Here is a 20,644-nt window from a genome sequence, read left to right as displayed (position 1 = left end):
ACTGAATCGATAAGGAAGAGCACCATTTTCATTGTCTGATTTTGTAGTTAATGGGAGAAACGTGGAGTTAGCACTTAGTACTCTGAGTAGCCTGGGAGTGTGGTATGGAACTTTATCATCATATATTATTTCCATTTACCAACCAAAAACACAAGCTAGTGGCAATAACGATGATGGATCCCTGGAGGAAAGCAAGGCTGCAATTAGGGGTGGCTGATTTATTATTTTTTTAGGCTTCTGACTTTAGTTGTGACCTTTTTATGTTGTGGACAAAAACAGGCTTTGGGTTTATTTTATTTTATTTTATTTTAATCTTTTGCTGCTCGGCCGGTTCTGCTAGAAAATAGAAATGGGTCCCCATTATAGACTCATTGAGGTCACTTTCTTGGAGTTAGCTTAAAAAGTTTTCATCTCGTGAGGCCCTTGCACTCTTGCCTCCAATCCACCCCCACCACCATTGCCGACCCATTTCACGGGTGAATATATTGGTAGGTCCCTTTCCCTCCATTCTCTTCATCATTACTGACCTCCTCACCTAGAATATACCACCTTTCTAGCTTCTACTACTATTAGAGAACCAATCTCTATATTTACATTACAATTTGGAAGAAGAGGTGTATTGATAGGGTTTAATCGTTCTTCCAAATTTACAAATTTCAACCCATTTGCTCTCAAAAAGTTTTTGATCATTGCATTGGCATTAAAGAAAAATGAGTTTGTCTTCTGGATTATAATGAACGTTGTTAAATATGTTAATGTGAATGCCACTCCCCTTAAACGACAGAGAGTGGGGGCATTTATGGTTGAAAACAATAGCTTTCTGGCCTCTTCTTAAATCATGTAGCAAGTCAAAAAAGTTTCACATGAGTCCCATTCCTGTGTGAGAAACCCAGGTTGTCTCACTAAATCCATTCTGGTCCAATGGGACTCTTAAAAATTGTGAACTATATTATCCCTTACCCATGCCTTCTCTTACATCAATATTTTTTTAATAATATCCATTTTGACAGAATTGCACATAAAATATCAGTTAGACACTTGGTTGTAAAAATATGTGATTCTTGTGACTACCGCCGGCGGGAAAATAGGTTGATCTTATATGATATTACATGTATTTGTAAAAATATCAATTGACGCATATCATCTTTGTTTAATATTTATATACCAGTTTCTAAACTTTAAATATGATAAGAATAGAGTAAATAGTAGCAATACCCTAATTCAGTTCACGTGAGTGGCAATAGTCAGTCTCCCATCAGGTTCGGAGTTTGGAGTTTTCTTAATACCAACAGAGAGACGAGAACTAGGAAGCATTTGCATGCGTGGCAACCCCCACCACCAAACAGGACACACTATCCTTATTAACTTATTAACTATGACAGACACTTGGTGAGTATTTTTGTGTGTTTGTCATTTAAAGAGGTTAATTTTCCTATTTATATGGTACGATCTTCTAGATAAGATGTCTTAAGTAGACCCTTATGCATGGTGATATATATTCTATCCTACGATTAATATGTGTTTTCCAGACCTGAGTTTGCTTGCATGATGATGTGAACATCCCATGTGCGAACCCATACGGAGATGCAAACTATACAGATTGTTATTGTTAGAGTAAAGAGGATCGGGTCGATCTCAGTCGAGTAGATGAGTAACGGGTCGGTAATAGCAAACACCATAACAAAACTATAATAGATTTGAATTTTGTAATGTTACCACGACCCGATATTTTAAAGTTTTATCTATCAAAAATACATTTTCTAAGTATAAATCTAAAACCTACTCGTAGTCATTTCACACACATGATTATGAGAATGATTTCTAGTGGTCTTAATTCAAGTGAACCTTTTAATAAATGTTAGTAACCCTATTGAAAATAATAAGAAAGAACAATTAAGAGAGAAATTGAATTTACTGAACAAAACTAGTAATTCATTCTTGCTTGAATATGTACAAAGAAAGAGCTTATATACTTGAGTACGTTTAACTGCTGCTAACAATATACCAGTTTAGATAACAAACTAGTAACAGACTAACCGACCCTATACTCTATGTAACACCCCTAACCCTTATCCGTCGCTAGAACAGGGTTACGGAGCAATTCCAGACTTTACAAAGTAATTACAGATATTTCACAACTTTTATTATTCATATCAAGAATCGGTTATATAACATTCATATTGTCCCTTAGATGGGCCCTCAAGGCCCAATATACACCTTAGAAGTGAATCGGGATTAAACTGGATACTTAGGGAACTTTTCCCAAAATCTCAAAAATTTTCTTAGAAGAAGGGGACACACGCCCCTGTGACCGACCGTGTGAGCAGGAAACACGCCCGTGTCTTAGGCCGTGTGGGCATTCAATGTGAGGCACACGGCCGTGTCCCAGCCCGTGTCCATACTCGTGTAGCTTTCTAACTTAGGTCACATGGCTAATCACACGCCCGTGTGCTAGGCCGTGTGCAAAGTGCAGGGGTCACACGATCAAGCCACACGCTCGTGTGCTAGGCCGTGTGTTAAAACCTAAGCATTGTATTTTGAAATTTTAAGGTACATGGGACACACGGCCAGACCACACGCCCATGTGTCAAGCTATGTGTCACACACGGCTGAGACACACGCTCGTGTCTCTGCCCGTGTAGACGAAAATAGGCCATTTTAAGGTCACTTTTCTCACCCTTTTTTATATCAACCTATACACAACATTTCAATACATCAAATAGCCCCAATCAAGAAATCAACACAAGCCAAAAATCATGTTTTAAACATAATATATCATCACAAAACTCAATTGCCTAAGCTTACCAAAATAACTTCATTCATTGATTTACCAAAACCTACTACTAAATACATGCATACAAGCATATATATAAGTCATTCATAACCATACTTCAAATTTAACTCTTTTCCAATCCAGCCCTATACATGCCATATAAATCATAAAATGTATAACAAAATCTACTAGAGAAAACTAGATAGTGTGGGCCAATATGTTGATCCGATCCTTCGAACTTCTTAAAAATCTACAAAGAACATTAAACGACACAAGTAAGTTTAATGAAACTTAGTAAGTTCGTTGGCTTTAAATATAAATCTTACCTAACATACTATAATAATTTATTTAGGTAAATCATTTCATAAACATTTCCTGCCAATCATAACTTCGATTGATGAATTCACTTATTTAAGCTCAATATCAATAATAACTTAAATTCTTCCACATTAATTCCATATAACACTTACAGATCATTGTCTAATTAGAAAACGTCCTGCGGATTTGAGTACATCGTAAACAGGATCCCAAAGGCTGCACAGAATCACATAAGTGCTAAACAGAAACCCTTAAATGTTGAACGAAAGCTCATAGGAGCTGAACGGAAACCCATAAGAGCTGAACGGAAACTCATAAGGGTTAATCTAAAGCTCAGAAAAGCTAAACTGAAACCCATTAGGGTTAAACTGAAGCTCAAAAGAGCTGAACTGAAACCCATAAGGGTTAATCTGAAACTCATATAAGTTGACTAAAGCTCATGAGAACTAAACGGAAAGCAAAACTAGAGTTCGCAACAATTGCTGAACCTTGATTTACTTGGGAAATTTTTTCCATCAATTCCTCTTTTGCAATTAACGACAATACTCAATCCTGTGTTCCGTTCCCTTCAAACACTTGATCCAATTTCATAAATTTAATAATAAGTTTTTTTTCAAAAAATGTTACGAATAAATACAAAATACCATTTATCAATTAACATATAACATTAAAATTTAACCATACGAACTTACCTGGGTTAAATTGTGGAATTTGTAGTGGTTCAGAGATTATTCGACTATTTTCCCTTTTTCGCGTTGGCCAAAGGGCTCTTGATTTAAAATGTAAAATTATTCATTCATTAGCATATGTTTCAATTCTAATTCACTTCACCACTTATACCCTTCAATTTTTTAAATTGCACAATTACCCTAACTTTTACAGTTTTTACAATTTAGTCCCTCACCAATTAGCTCATCAAATAAGCTAATTTTTCCTCAAGTAACACTTTATCTAAATATTCTAAACAATTACACAACCTTTGATAAACATAATTTAATACCAAACCCTAAGATTTAATCTTTTTCACAAATTGGTCCTAAAATCAATTTCCCTTAAAATCACTTGATAAAATCATCATATGACAAAATTAAAGCTTCAAATCCGTGTTAATTCATCATAAACATCCAGTACTCATCAATGGTAACTTTCAAGATTACTCAGAAAATCAAAAACTAATGAATTAGATAGTTGGACCAAGTTGCAAAAGTCTTAAAAATACAACAATTTCAAGAAAAGAGTAAGAATTTGAACTCACATGTAGCAAAATATGAAAACCAGCTTCTTAAGGTTTCTTCAATGGTGTTTTTGGCTGAGAATTATGAAGAAATGTCTAGATATTCAATTAAATCTTATTTTTAACTATTAAGTTTTATTTCATTTCCAATTTTACCCCCTGTTCACACTAATTTCATGATTTTTCTACAATCATGCCATCCAGCCTCTTATTTAGGCTATTTTATCACTTTAGCAAGTTTTACACCTTTTTTAATTTAGTCATTTTTAATTAATTAACTATCAAAATGTTAAAATTTTCTAACGAAACTTTAATACTAACTTAATAACACTCCGTAAATATTTATAAAAATATTTACGACTCATTTTATGAAATTGAGGTCTCGATACCTCGTCTTCGAAACTAACTAATCTAATAAATTCTTCTAAATAAAAAATTACTAATTCAAAAGTCTTCTAAAATCATACTTGACTCATAAATAATAATTAATAAAATTTTTGAACTCACTTATCGGATTTAGTGGTCTCGAACCACTATTTTTGACACCACTAAAAATTGGGTTGTTACACTCTAACATTCACCCAGCTTCTCAATAGGTAAGACCCAAAGTAAACTACGAAACTGAGCAAAAGTAAAAACAGATAATGGTTTTGTGAGAATATCAGCAACTTGGTCATAGTCCGGCACTTCGCTATCAACTAAAGAACCATCAGCCATATTTTTGTGAATAAAAAATAGATCAAGTTCGACATGTTTGAATTTAGAGTGTAGGATCGGATTGGCGGCAACTTCTATTGCATTAGAATTGTATCACCAAACAGCTGGTGGATCAACGAACTGATATGTAGTTTTTTTAGAAGTGAGAGTAACCAAGTAATACCACTGGAAACAGTTGCAAGACACCGATATTCAGCCTCATCCATGAATTGACAAATACGATTTACCGCATAAGCTATATCAGACCTAGTTAAGACCACATATTGGAGTACACCAACAAGACTTCGATACTCAGTGGGATCATCAAGACGATCTCCCTCATCTTTAGACAAAGTAGAAGAACTGACCATCGGGGTATGAACACTTTTTGCACTAGCTAAAGAACTCCTGTCGAGCAGATCCCAAATATATTTGTATTGACATAAGTGGAGATTCCCCGTGGAAGATCGAGTGACTTCAATGCCTAAGAAGAAGTGAAGCTCGCCTATGTCTTTAAGGGAAAACTTTTTATGTAGCTACTGAATAAAACTATTTATACTAGCGGCCGAACTTCCAGTAATAATAATATCATCCACATAGACCAAAACATAAATGATGTAGTCGGACATAAATCGAACAAATAAGGATGTACCAAACTTATATAAGACAAAACCACAAGAAAAAAATGCTTCAATTTATTAAACCAGGCGCGCGGAGCTTGTCGTAATCCATATAACGCCTTTGTCAGACGACACACCAATGGCTCGCCATTTGGTCCAGACTGAATAGAGCCCGGTGATTGTTGCATGAATACTTCATTAGTGAGATCCCCATTTAAAAAGGTATTATTCACATCGACCTGACGAAGTTGCCAACCATTAGAGATGATGATCGATAATATGGTTCGGATAGTAGCAGGTTTGACCATCAGACTAAACATTTCTCTGAAGTCATGCCCGAGTACCTGTGAATAGCCCTTTGCCACCAATCGAGCCTTTTACCGAGCTACCGTACCATCAGGATTTTTCTTGATTTTGAAAAGCCATTAACACCCAATCATCTTACAACCACGAGGTAACTCAACAAGCTCCCAGGTAAAGTTAGCTTTTAAATCATCAAATTTAGCTTGTACTGCTGATTTCCAATCTGGATTAACAAAAGCCTCCTCAATTGTGCGTGGCTCAAAATTAGTAGTTTTAACAGTTAAAACATTGGGTTTAAAAATACCGGTCTTAGATCGAGTCATCATAAAATAAGTATTTTTTGGAGGAATAGACGGAGTGGCCGAAGATATATTAATTGGACCAGGACAACTATCCCTATTTGACGAGGCGAAAAGATGGTAGATCATATGATTAGAATTTACTTCAATTGTCGTTTCGGCCGACATAGACTATATGGGGCCACAGTTAACCTGTAATTCAACCGACACAGATTGTTGGGGACTACAAGTGAGAGCAGAATGGGAAGTGGCAGTAGACGAAGCTACAGTCGTCGTGGACCAAGAGGGCTGAATAAGAGGAACATATGTGATACAGAGACTATACTGGGCAGTGTCCGATGCAGGTGAATTGAACAAGAAACAACATTCATAAAAAATAACATGATGAATGAGAATGACCTTACCATCTGGTGTGAGACAATAATAGCATATATGTTATGAACTGTACCCTAAGAATGTACATAGCTGGAAACAAAAATCTAATTTGTGACGCAAAAACGGGCGTAGATACAGGAAACAACAATAACCAAACACCCTTAAATGATCATATACAGGTTCACGACCATGAAGAGCCTTATACAGAGACTATCCTTTCAAAACCGAAGTAGGGAGACGGTTTATGAGGTGAACAACACTAGAGAAAGCATATCCCCAGTAATCCATAGGCAAATTGGCTAGGGCCAAAAGAGTAATATCGGTTTCAATTATGTGTCGATATTTACGCTCAGCAACACTTTTTTAGTCGGACGTATGTGGACAAAAAAGACGATGAAGAATACTATGATTAGCCAAAACCGCTGCGAAGGCACGGAACTCACCTCCCAGTCACTTTGAAATTCTTTAATTTCCTTTGTAAACAACGTTTTGACCATTTTTTGAAACTGAAGGAAACACTCAACTGCTTGAGATTTACATTGAATCAGATAAATCTATGTGAAACAACTACACATGTCAATAAACGAAACATAGTATAGTTTACCCCCACAGACAACAGAAGCCAACCCCTACAAATCAGAAACAACCAAATCAAATAAATCCATATATTCAGTAGTAGAGTGTGAAAATGGTAATTTATGTGATTTCTTTTTTTGACATGCAATACAAATATTATCAAGACATTTTTTATTAGTAACAATTTGACATTTATCAAGAACAAGTTTCACAGTTGAGGCAGAAGGATGACCAAATCTTTGGTGCCATAATGTAAAAACATCATCAGTGTTAGTCCAATCTTGGATCCCAGTGTTGTGAACAGACGGAGCCAGACCAGATGAAATAGACGGAACAACTGAAAAGTGGTAGAGACCATCACGAGTGTGGCCCCGCAGCAAAATTTCCTATGTCTGGATGTTCTTAATAACACAATAAGACGGATGAAATTAAAAAAAAACATTATTATCATTAGCAAACTGAGAAACAGACATAAGATTTGTAACAACCCGTTTTCAGTGAAACTGGAACAGTGGTTTTGGGACCACAAATTTGAGTCTGTAAAAAAATATTTTAAAATTATTTTATGGTTTAACGTATGATAGAAAAATCGTATAAAAATTTTGTTAAGAAAATTTTATCAATTACATGTTTAATTAGATAGAAATGACCAAATTGCATAAAATGTAAAAGTTGAATTCTAGTAGCTAAAGGGATCAAATAGCTATAGAATTCAAAATTAGAGTCCTTATATGACAAATAGACCATTAAGAAGAGTTAGTAGATAAGTATGATTAGTTATCAATGGAAAATTAGAAAAAGAAAAGGATAAAATTGGAAAGATGATAAATAATAAAATAAAGTAAAATATCATCATTTATCATCATCTTTCCCAAATAAAATATGGAAACCCTAGCCATGGAGAATTGAAGAAGGAGAAACTTATTTGGCCTAATTAGGTGAGCATTCAAGTCTCGTTTTTAATGATTTTTATATTTCTGATATCGTAATAGCTTAATCTAGCTATCTCGAGAATTAATTTGCAAAGTTATCAAATTAATAGGGTTTTTCCATGAATGAATATACATGAATTATGAAATTTATGGTAGAAAATGAAAGGTTGTTGATAGATAAATAACTTTTGTAAAGTGAATTTTGATGAAATTGTGATTTAGGGACTAAATTGTAAATATGTATAAATCGTCTAGGTTTGGGATAAATATTAAATCGTATGAATTTCATTTTTCAAGCCTAAAGATGAAACCGTCATTAATTAAAAATATAGGGGCAAAATGGTAATTTTTCCTATGATGTGAATTGAATTGATTATTAATTGTATTAAATTGAGTTAAATTTACTCGTATAGATCCGGATAAATCAAATACGAAGCTAGATCATGGAAAAGATAAAGTGTCGGATTAGTAAATTTTAAATACACAAACATTTGTCAAGGTAAGTTCGTGTAACTAAATTGTATATTTATATGTTTTAAATTGAATGTTATGTATTTGAAATGTATATGTGCCATGTATATAAAAACCATCACATATCCAACGATGTTTGATAAATATTAAGTCTCATTTAAGATAAATGAGATTCGATGGATACAGGGTTCCCGAATTGGTTGTGGTCCTACATATGTTGCGGACACATCATAGCTCAAAAGAGCATCCCGATATTAGCCCTCTTGAACTTCCTATTATATGGTTCCTGCGAGCTTCCCGTTAATAGCTCTTCGGAGCATCCTGATCGGTTGTGATCCTGTATGTGTTGTGGACACACCATAGCTCTTATGAGTGTCCTGTTATATGGCTCTTCGTGAGCTTCCCAATAAAAGGTTCTTTGTGAGCTTCTCGTTAATAGCTCTCCGGAGCTTCCGGATATGACTTGCTTGAACTTTCCGATATATGGCTATCAAAAGCTGTTAGAGTATGCTCAAAGATCAATCATGAGATGGTTGTAATAACATACTTGATTTATCATGTTTATTAATATAAGGTGTTGCCATTATTATTTCAGTTTCTTTTTTATGTGTATAAATAAACTGTTTTATAATAATGTCCTGAGAATAATATGATTATTCTTAAGAGGTCATTAGTCAAGTATTATTGTTGGCTAGGACAACGATAATGCATTAAGACTAACATGTAGTTGATTGATGATAAAGAGTTATCATTGATATGGAATGTCAAAATCGATGCATGAATATGTGTGTTAGAGAATAACATATTGGACTGACCCGTTATGAGTATGTTTCTTGGATTATTATGTAATTATCACAACATTACTCATAGTGATTAATATGTATATGATCCTCAAACTTGAGATCATCATAATCCCAACATCGTGAGTTGTATATTTTGATACAGTCAAACGTACACCGTAACTGGTTGTTCTATAAAGGCTGATGTTGGATATACCACGATCTGTGTAGAGGGATATGGTTGATCGATATAGGATAAGCCCCTCCTACATAATGGGAGTAATATCTTAGGCCACTTGATTGAGTGAGACTAGAAATGCATAGCCATGCTCAAATAAGCTGATATGAGATGCCATACTTATTTGTATATCATAGTCTACTTAAGATATCAAGGAACATGGGATGGACTATGCAAGTGTAACTGTTCCATGACTTGTGTCCAATCCAGAGATAAAGGACTTAAGGATTATTGCATGAAAGGTTAATCATAAAAAGGCTATGTCGAATCATGATTTCTTGTGACTTAGGTAGCAATGATGCATTGCTAGGTGTCACTCATTGTTTGTAACATTGGAATCGTTCTAGTGTTACTGCTAACGTTACAAGAACCTACAGGGTCATACCCTATAGTTAAAATGAACGGAATAAAACATAGTTGGTATTGTGTTTGATTATCACTTAAATTAAACTAATTATAGAATTAATTTAATTAGGTAATCAAATATCGAATACATTATATGTACAAGGTTGTTGTACGAATAATGAGAACATTAATTTGGTTCAAATATAAATTCAAATAAATATATAGTTTACCGAAATCATTATTATAATTAATGTAATTATAATTTTCGGTTTAAAAACATTGTTATATTTATTTAATTTCTAGAAACCCTAAAAATAGATATAAAATCTTATTTTTTTCTTTGTTTGGTGGGTCTAGCAGCCGTCAAAACAAAGTCTTTTCCAAAACAATTTTGGGGATTCCTTCCTTTCATTGTCAATTGGGTGGATTACGTAGAGGTCGGAGTCACAATAGATTGCGGCTTGGTTCGATAGTAGATCAGATTACTCGTTGCCGAGGCATCGGTATCTACTCAGAATAAAGATTCGGTAATTTCAAAACCTTTATTTCACCCCAAGTCATTCCTCACACATGGATCCATGATTAGGATCGCCGAATGTTTTATTTTTTCGCCGTGCCGTAGGGGTGTCGGCGTTCCAACAGAAGCTTCGTGATTAATGGCTCTTCGAAGCTACTCGTTATTGGCTCGTATAAGCTTCCCATTATAAAGCCCAGATGAGCTTCCCGTTGTATGGCTCGAGAGAATGATTTTGTGCTCTAAGGAGCACTCCCGAATATGAATTGATGGAGTTCAAATTCGTACACTTCATGTGTACTACCCTTGTATCCATCGATAATTTAAATGATTCAATAAGTAAAGTTCTGATGTGAGATGATATGAATTCAAGATGAATTACTATAAGAAATATTTAAAATACAAAGATATGATATGTACATGCTCATAAATACTTGAAGACGAAGTGTTAAATACATGTATATGAAAATTGTATTATTGATGAGCTCATATAGGTTTCTTGATATTCATTTGAATTACATGACTTGACTAACATGCTTGATGAAAATATGTATTAGGGCTTTTGGCCAAATTGTTTGAGTATGCTTTGAATACTTATTTTAATTGTAATTGAATGGTAAGTTAAATTTCCCGTTTTATGAACTTACTAAGCATAAAATGCTTACTCTATTTTATTTCCTCTGTTTTATAGTAACTTGAAAGCTCGTTGGGTTGGAAGTTTGACGGATATATCATCACACTATCCATCGGCTCATCTCGATATATTTAGTAACACACCTTTGGTTATAATGGCATGTATAGGTTAAATAATCAATGTTGACACATACATGTTTGGTTGTAACTAGCCATTTGAAATGGCTTGTGATTGATATATAAATTGATGTATATATATGTGTCTTATCAAGTTAATGCGTATGGTAAAAAGATTATAGTTAAAGTGAGTATGGACTATGCATATGAATATTTGATCAAGTAAGCAAGTAAATTTGTATATTTGGTTAAATGAAGTAATATATAATGTATATGGCTTGGATTTGGCTTGGTTTAAATGTTTTGAATTGGCTTGGGAATGTGTTGAAGTGTTAATGTAGGTGCAAGGCAAATTTGGGTGAGAAAACTGGCCTTGGAAATAACCTATTTTCGTCTACACTGGCGTGTGTCTTAGCCGTGTGTGACACACGGCCTAGCACATGGGCGTGTGTTCTGGCCATGTGCCATCTGCAACTTAAAAATTTTAAAACAGAATGTTCAGAATTGATCACACAGTCTAGTACACGGGCATGTGGTTTGGCCGTGTGACCCTTGCACCTACACACGACCCAACACACAGGCGTGTGACTTGACCGTGTGACCCAATTCAAAGAGTTATACGGGTATGGACACGGACTGAGACACAATTGTGTGTCCTATTTCGAATGTCCATACAGCCTCAAACATGAGTGTGTGTCCCTTTGCACCTTGAATAAATTTTGAAATTTTATGAATTTTTTTAGTACTCAGTTTAGTCTCGACTTGTTGCTAATGCATGTTTTGGGTCTATCTTTGGTCTGTTTATCTCGGTAATGCTCTGTAACCTTATTCTAGTGACGAATACGGGTTAGGGATGTTACAAGATTCTTCCAGATACTCGGTACGCACAAAACATTCGTTAGCTATAGTAAATTTTTCTATGTAGGCAAAATAGAATTTCCAATATATGAGATCTTTTAGCAGGGGTCCTATTACCCATTAAAAGAGAAGAAGTACCTAAGTATGAAGTAGACTCATTTAAACCAGATGCATCCTGACAAACATGGTATGTAGTACCCAAATCCAGATACCAAGATGAAGTTCCAACAAGCATAGGAATATACGAATCATTATTATTGAAATTACAACCATACTGAGTGATATTTGTATTGGACCCAGAAACAGTCGAAAAATACGATGCACGAAAGTCGGGAACACGGGGCAGCCCAAGACACGGCGATGACTCAAAATCAATAACTCGAGCTCTTGGTTTAGTCTGCCATGGAACACTGGATCCACCATTTGGTATAGTAGTTGTGTGGCCATCAAGACCAACACAATTGACATTCGGCCCCATAGAAGAATAACTAAGGTTTGGACCAACATTAACCTGTCCACCAAAATCAGGAGGCCCAACAGTTCAGCCTGCTGTAGGTGGTCCGTAAACAGTAGGAGAGGACCCAAGTTGCTGACCCATCTCACGCGGCATGGACAGGGTCCCATATGGACCATTTAAACGTGGGCCACTACTAGGCCCACTTACACGGCCTGCCTAACAAACAAAATTAGAGGTAAAGGGATGAGAATCCCTAACTTGCGATAGACATGAAATACAGTTTTGCTGCGGTGGCCACCTTCCCCACGAGGGATCGCTAGAAAATGTTGTCAGTGTTATTCTTGTCGGACGAATATCTGCCTAGAAAAACCATTAAATCAAACAAACTTATTACCACGAAAATTTCGGCCATCATGAGTAGAGGAGAGTCGTCCCATGGTTGAAGGAGACGGACCATCGTAGTCATGATTGTAGCGATAGAAGCACCGCTGTGCCAGATGACCATAACGACTACAGACCTGACATTGAATCAGTGGTCGAAAGCCACTCCCACGAGAACTATAGAAAGAATGACTGCCTTCACGACCAGGATCGGCCACCATTGTATTCGAAGGGACTTCAACCACATTGGCATGAAATTCCATATCATGCATCGCATGAGTCTATCGACTCTTGAACTCTAGGAGAACATCGACGATCTTTTGAAACGAAAGTGTCTCAAAGGAGAAAAATGCCAGCGTTAACACCGTATCAAAATCCGACGAGAGACCAGCAAGGATAACCTCTACTTTTTCGGCCTCCGAGACGACAGATCCAGACGCCTCCAACAGAGCGCAGATATTTTGTATCTTGGCAATATACTCCTTGACGGTAAATGCTCCTTTCTTGATTGAGCACATGTCATGCTTAATTCGAAACAGTTTAGCACCAGTAGCAGCAACAAAGAGTCGATTCGCAGTGCTCTATACTTCACAAGCTGTTTTGGCAATTGTAAAACAAAACAGTAACGAGGCACTAATCGTAGAAAGTAACCAAGAGGCAAGTAACTTATCTTGTTGAATAAAGAAAGATGCATCAGGATTCGGAGTCAAACTACAAATAGAGAAGCCACAAAGCGAGGCGAAACAGGTAACGTACCCTCTAAAAAACCTTGCAATTCATAACCTTTAATAATTAATCGTACGTGTTGCCATTGCACAAAGTTTTCGTCATCTAACTTTACTGTATCATCGCAAGGAAATGGTTGAATCAAACAAGAGCTGGAAAAGGAGGAAGCAGAAGTAAAGTCGGTGGAATTTGCCATGGATTCGACAGAGAGATGAGGTCCCAAGAAATCAGGCGACTGATACCATGTTAGTAACCCTATTGAAAATAATAAGAAATAACAATTAAGAGAGAAATTGAATTTACTGAACAAAACTAGTAATTCATTCTTGCTTGAACAAAACTTCCAAAGAGGCTTTTACACTAACAACAATGCAAAAAATAATTATATTACCTTACCCGACCACGACTGGCACAAGGCTTTAAACTCAAAAAAAAAAGAGTTAGACTTTAGAATAATTGAGATATCAAGTACGACAATAAATTTTGAGTGTGTTTGGTAAGAAAAAAATTGAGGAAAAAAATAGAAGAAATGATCATTTTTCATTCTAATACATAAAAATCGATCATTTCAAATTAGAATGATGAAATGAGAGAAAATGAATGAAATGTATAAAAATTTTATTTTTTTTACTTTCATTTTTCCATCTTTCTTATTGGACATACTTATAGAATGAAAAAAAATATTTTCTATCCTTTTAATTTTCTACCCTTTAATTCTGTATCCTTTAATTCTCTATCAAGCAAACTTGGAAAATAAACATAGTCTAAAATACATGCATTAAATTTAAAATTGTTTAGGCACTTGTAATTACAACCCAATGGAAGGGGCTAACCAAACTTTGGTGCCATAGGCCCAAATAGTATATTTAGATGGGTCAAGTCCAGAAATATTTAACTTAAAATTGGGATCAGACTCAAAAGGCCCATTTAGGGGTTTACTGTGCACATTCAACAGATCTATATCAACCTTTAATTATTCCTGGCCCACACTTCACATTATAAATTAAATTTTGAATGTTAAAATATATTTTAAATACTTATACACTTCCTACATTTCAAATTTAATTTAATTTTAGTTTCTTTATATTTTTTATTTATAAGTTTAGTTATTATCACCATTAAAATTCTACTATTAAATTTAATATTTTTAAATTAAAAAAATTACTTAATAGTTATATAACAATAAGAATAATGTTGAAAATAATGATACAAATTTTTAAAAATACACTCATTCGAACTTGTTTTGATAAAATATTTTTTGTGCGGAAATAGTATTCTTTAAAAAAATTGACACCATCGTTTTAATTGAACATAGTTGACGATATTAATTATTTATACTAACTAATAACATTACAAAGTAGCGGAACCAATTTATGTTGATTGTTTATTCTGTTCACTACTAGAAGAGCAAAAAAATTTTTAAGATGATGACAAATATCTTTTTTTAATTATTAAATTATTATTTGTAACACCCCTTACCCGTATTCCTTGCCGAAACAGAGTATGAGGTATTACTAGAACTCAAACACTTATAATTTTTTTTTATAAAAATTTCGGCAGCATTTCTGCTTGTTTTTACATAAAACCCCCTGCAACTTTCCAAAAACAATTTCAAACAACTTCAATATTTCCAACCAATTATAGATATATGTTCAGACATAATTTTTCCATTAATAATCACCAACATATTAAACCGAACAACACTATATATATATTTATACCACATCACATAAAGTCATCTATACATGCCATATTTCAAAATATTAATTACAAAATACCCAAAAAGTTGATGATAGTGTGGATGATTTCCTGACTTCGTCCAAATTCCAAGCTGGCTGATGTCAATATAATCAAGGGAAAATAAAAACGAGTAAGCATATAGCTTAGTAAGTAAACATATGACAAATAAATAAATTTCCCACATGATTTCATAACAACATAATTTTAATCACACATAAATTTCAAAGTTTGTTTAATTTCTAGCAAACTGTCTTTCTGCGTCACAGACGCTAATTTATTTTTATCTGGAGCTACAGGACTCCAAATTAAGTTCCGTAAATTTTCCCCAAAACTAGACTCATGTACCTTTCCACCATAAAATTTTCAGAATTTTTTGGTTTAGCCAATTAGTACAGTTTATTCTTTAAACTTCCCTTGTTTCACTGCCCGACGGTTCTGACCTCCCTTTACTAAAATTTACTTAACTCTCTGTACAAAATTCAAACAATGGTCTCGTTTGTTTCTATTAAAAATAGACTCAATAAGGAATCCATGCATATAAATTTCAGGCCATAATTATTTTTTTACCAGTATTCAACACATAAGCAAGATAAGCCTCACATCTTTTTCTCATGTATTTCTGAGCAGATATGTGCGAAATCACCATAGGTAGTTTATTCGGCTCCTCTGCCTCAACCCGAAGAATTTCACCATTTTCACACTTCAATTCAAGGATTTTCTGTCTACAATTTACCTTGGCATCATGCAATATCAACCAATCCATCCCCAAAATAACATCAAACTCATCAAATGGTAACAACATCAAATTAGCTGGAAAACAGTGACCTCGAATCATCAAAGGACAATTCTTGCAAACCTTATTGACTAAGACATATTTGCCTAAAGGATTTGATACTTTAACCACAAATTTAGTATTTTCAACAGGCAATTTCTTACTAGATACTAAATGCACACATACATATGAATGAGTAGACCCAGGGTCAATCAAAACAACAACATCAATATCATAAAGAGAAAATGTACCAGTAATCACGTCGGGAGATGATGCATCCTCACGAGCACGTATGGCATAAGTTCTGGCAGGCGCTTTAGTTTCTGATCTCCCAGCTATATCTTTCGCCACACTTTTACCACTGACTTTGCTCCCAGTATTCCTCGGTGGTCTACCTCTGCTAACAATATCACCCGATCCAGCTCTCTGCAGTTTTTCTTCCTCTATTCTCTCAGGGCAATCTTTTATATAGTGCTCTTGAGAACCACACCTGAAACAAGCTAGTTTAAATCCCCAACACTCACCAGCATGTCGCCTGCCACACTGTTGACACTCAGGTCTAGTATTCCCCACATTGCCCACACTTGCCACTGAGGTAGCTTGAGTTTTAGCTCTAGAATATGACCTCCCTCGGTCCCTACGTGAATACCCAACTGAGTCAGTTGGTCATGGATCCATCCCTTTAAGCTTCTTTGGTTGGGATTGAAATGTTCTGCTCATTGACCTTTTTCTTACATCTCGAGCTTCCATCTCTGCTCTTCTCTTTTCTTTACTCAGTTCTTCAGCCTTACAGGCTCGGTCAACCAGCACTACAAATTCTTTCAACTCTAAAACCTCAATATACAGTCTGATATCTTCATTTAACCCCTCTTCAAATCTTTTACACATAATGGCCTCCGTGGGCACACATTCCTGGGCATATTTGTTGAGCCTGACAAACTCCCTTTCATATTCTGCCACAGACATTCGGCTCAGCTTCAACTCAAGAAACTCCTTGCGTTTCTGATCAATAAACCGTTGGCTTATATATTTCTTTTTGAATTCCTCCTGGAAGAAGTCCCAAGTAACTATTTCTTTCGAAACAACTGATATTAATGTTTTCCACCAACGGTATGCTGAATCCTTCAGTAAAGACACAACACATTTCAAACATTCATCAGGAGCACAAGATAGTTCATCTAATACCCGAATAGTGTTTTCAAGCCAAAACTCTGCTTTTTCTGGATCATCATCAACATTAGCCCTGAAATCTTCAGCCCCATGCTTTCGGATTTTGTCAATGGGAGGTTTACTTGATCTCACCAAATCAACACTTTGTGGAGCTACGGGGACCGGTTGAGGGATAAGAGAGGGTGGGGTAGGTTTAACATTCGGATTTGCACGAACAAATTCTGTGTACCAATTACTCATCATTCGAAGGAAGGCTTCCTGAGCCTCATCCTGACTATGCGTCTCATGTCTACTTTCTTCATGAGCAGTCCCTTGTGTGGGAGCCGGCGCGTTACTTTCAACATCATCTGTCACACTTCGGTCAGGATCCATTTACTATATCAAACAAAATTTTAAATTGTCAGAAATCATCACACTATCACAATATATTTATGGCATGTATAGATTGACTTTCACACATATTTTATTAGTCCGAGAACCGACTAAACTGTAGCTCTGATACCACTAAAATGTAACACCCCTTACCCGTATTCCTTGCCGAAACAGAGTATGAGGATTACTAGAACTCAAACATTTATAATTTTTTTTATAAAAATTTCGGCAACATTTCTGCTTGTTTTTACATAAAACCCCCTGCAACTTTCCAAAAACAATTTCAAACAACTTCAATATTTCCAACCAATTACAGATATATGTTCAGACATAATTTTTCCATTAATAATCACCAACAAATTAAACCGAACAACACTATATATATTTATACCACATCACATAAAGTCATCTATACATGCCATATTTCAAAATATTAATTACAAAATACCCAAAAAGTTGATGATAGTGTGGATGATTTCCTGACTTCGTCCAAATTCCAAGCTAGCTGATGTCACTATAATCAAGGGAAAATAAAAACGAGTAAGCATATAGCTTAGTAAGTAAACATATGACAAATAAATAAATTTCCCACATGATTTCATAGCAACATAATTTTAATCACACATAAATTTCAAAGTTTGTTTAATTTCCAGCAAATTGTCTTTCTGCGTCATAGACACTAATTTATTTTTATCTGGAGCTACAGAACTCCAAATTAAGTTACGTAAATTTTCCCCAAAACTAGACTCATGTACCTTTCCACCATAAAATTTTAAAAATTTTTTGGTTTAGCCAATTAGTACAGTTTATTCTTTAAACTTTCCCCTGTTTCACTGCCCGATGGTTCTGACCTCCCTTTACTAAAATTTACTTAACTCTCTGTAAAAAATTCAAACAATGGTCTTGTTTGTTTCTATTAAAAATAGACTCAATAAGGAATCCAGGAATATAAATTTCAGGCCATAATTATTTTTTTACAATTTTTTGTGATTTTCCAAAGTTGGAATAGGGGATTTCGAAATCAATCCAGCCTTGTCTGAAATAAATTCAAATATCCTCAAATATACAACTCTTTTGTTTGCTCTGTTTCTTTCATATGAAAATAGACTCACTCAGCTTTAATTTCATATATTATTAAACCTCCAATTCATTTTACACCATTTATGGTGATTTTTCAAAGTTTCCCAACTGTTGTTGTTCAAAACACTTTTATATTTAATTTGCTCTTTTGTAGTTTTTGATACTTCCTCCCATCTTATACATGGGTTGATTAAGTATCAAACCCACTATTCCTCCCATAAACTTTTCCACCATATATAAATATTCACCTTTCCAATTTCCTCGTTGAACACTCGGAATATCAACCGTTATCGGTGGATTCAGCACTTAGCAACCACCAGTGATTCGGGGAATCAGCACTTAGCAACCCCTTTCACATTCAAAGATATGGTGGAATCAGCACTTAGCAACCACCAATGATTCAGGGAATCAACACTTAGGAACCCCTTGGGGGAATCAACACTTAGCAACCCCCTTCACATTTAAAATACGGTGGAATCAGCACTTAGCAACCTCTTAGGGGAATCAGCACTTAGCAACCCCCTTCAGATTTAAAATACGGTGGAATCAGCACTTAGCAACCACCAATGATTCGGGGAATCAGCACTTAGCAACCCCCTTTATATTCAATGTACTCCGGCTTATTCCGAGTGTTCAACCGGAACCCATATTTTCAACACTTTACCACCTTTCCCAACTTAACCACATTTTTAGAATTTTTATCAAATATTTATTCTATGTTCAAATAAATCTCAACATATATCAAATAATGTTAAAATAATGCATTAAATCACATGTTTACTTACCTCGGTGCAAAATATCGAAATTTTGCAATTTACTCCACTATCTTCTCTTTTCCCCGTTTGAGGTAGTCTTCTCGTTTTTCTTGATCTATAATGGCAAATTTAACTCATTTAATGTTCACATTTATTAAAATAATCCACCACCCAACCTTTTGAAAAATTACAATTTTACCCCCAAACTTTTGCATAATTACACTTTTGTCCCTAAGCTCGGAAATTAAACTTCATCGCTTAATCTCATGTTTTATGACATGCTGAACATTTTTCCCTTCTATGAAAACATCAAATTCTCACTCTAACACACACTTTTGAATATTAGGTATTTTTACCGATTATGTCAATTTACCCGTTTTCGTTTAAAATCGCTTAGCAAAAGTTGTTTAACATAATTTCTAGCTTCATATTCCACCATAAAACAGCAAAATAAACACTTTTCACCTATGGGTATTTTTCCAAATATGAACCCTAACATGAATCATTGATAAAATAAGCTAAACCAAGCTACGAGAATTTCAAAAATGCAAAGAACATTAAAAACGGGGCTAGGATGCACTTACTATGAGCTTGAGAAAGCAAAGAAACCCTAGCTATGGTGTCTTTCAAAATTTGGCAGCAACTATGAAGAAGATGACACCACTTTTCCATCTTTTTCCCATTTTATTTCTTTTTATTACTAAATGACTAAAATGTCCTTACTTAAAAAAATCTAATTTACTAATTCTATACCTATTTTTGTCCATCAATTTACTAATGGTCTAATTACAACATAAGAACCTCCAATTTAGAATTTCATAACAATTTGACACTTCTAACATGTAGAACTCAACTTTTGCACTTTTTTACAATTTAGTCCTTTTAACTAAATTGAGTGCCCAAACGTCGAAATTTTTGAACGAATTTTTTACGAATTTTTTCCGCAAAATTTTAGACCATAAAAATATAATAATAATCATATTTTCCCTTGTCGAATTTGTAGTCCCGAAACCACTGTTCCGACTAGGCCCAGAACAGGCTGTTACATTATTTTTATTATACCCTAAAAACAAATAACATAAACCCTTTGCTCATTCCCACTAAGTTAAG

At 34.9% G+C, this 20,644-nt stretch overlaps 1 protein-coding gene across 1 annotated transcript; it reads right to left on the bottom strand.

The window, feature by feature from the left end:
* Nucleotides 1-15,259: 15,259 nt before the first annotated feature.
* On the bottom strand, nucleotides 15,260-18,360 carry LOC121223704 (uncharacterized). The gene is made up of 3 exons (XM_041105895.1): nucleotides 18,148-18,360; nucleotides 16,409-17,702; nucleotides 15,260-15,480 (listed from the first exon to the last, which is right to left on the bottom strand). The coding sequence occupies exon 2, from the start codon at nucleotides 17,697-17,699 to the stop codon at nucleotides 16,824-16,826; it is 876 nt and encodes a 291-aa protein (XP_040961829.1). The 5' UTR covers nucleotides 17,700-17,702; nucleotides 18,148-18,360; the 3' UTR covers nucleotides 15,260-15,480; nucleotides 16,409-16,823.
* Between the last annotated feature and the right edge of the window lie 2,284 nt (nucleotides 18,361-20,644).

Source organism: Gossypium hirsutum, chromosome D11 (genome assembly GCF_007990345.1).
Source record: "Gossypium hirsutum isolate 1008001.06 chromosome D11, Gossypium_hirsutum_v2.1, whole genome shotgun sequence".
NCBI lineage: Eukaryota > Viridiplantae > Streptophyta > Magnoliopsida > Malvales > Malvaceae > Gossypium > Gossypium hirsutum.
This window is presented reverse-complemented; position numbering and strand designations above follow the sequence as displayed.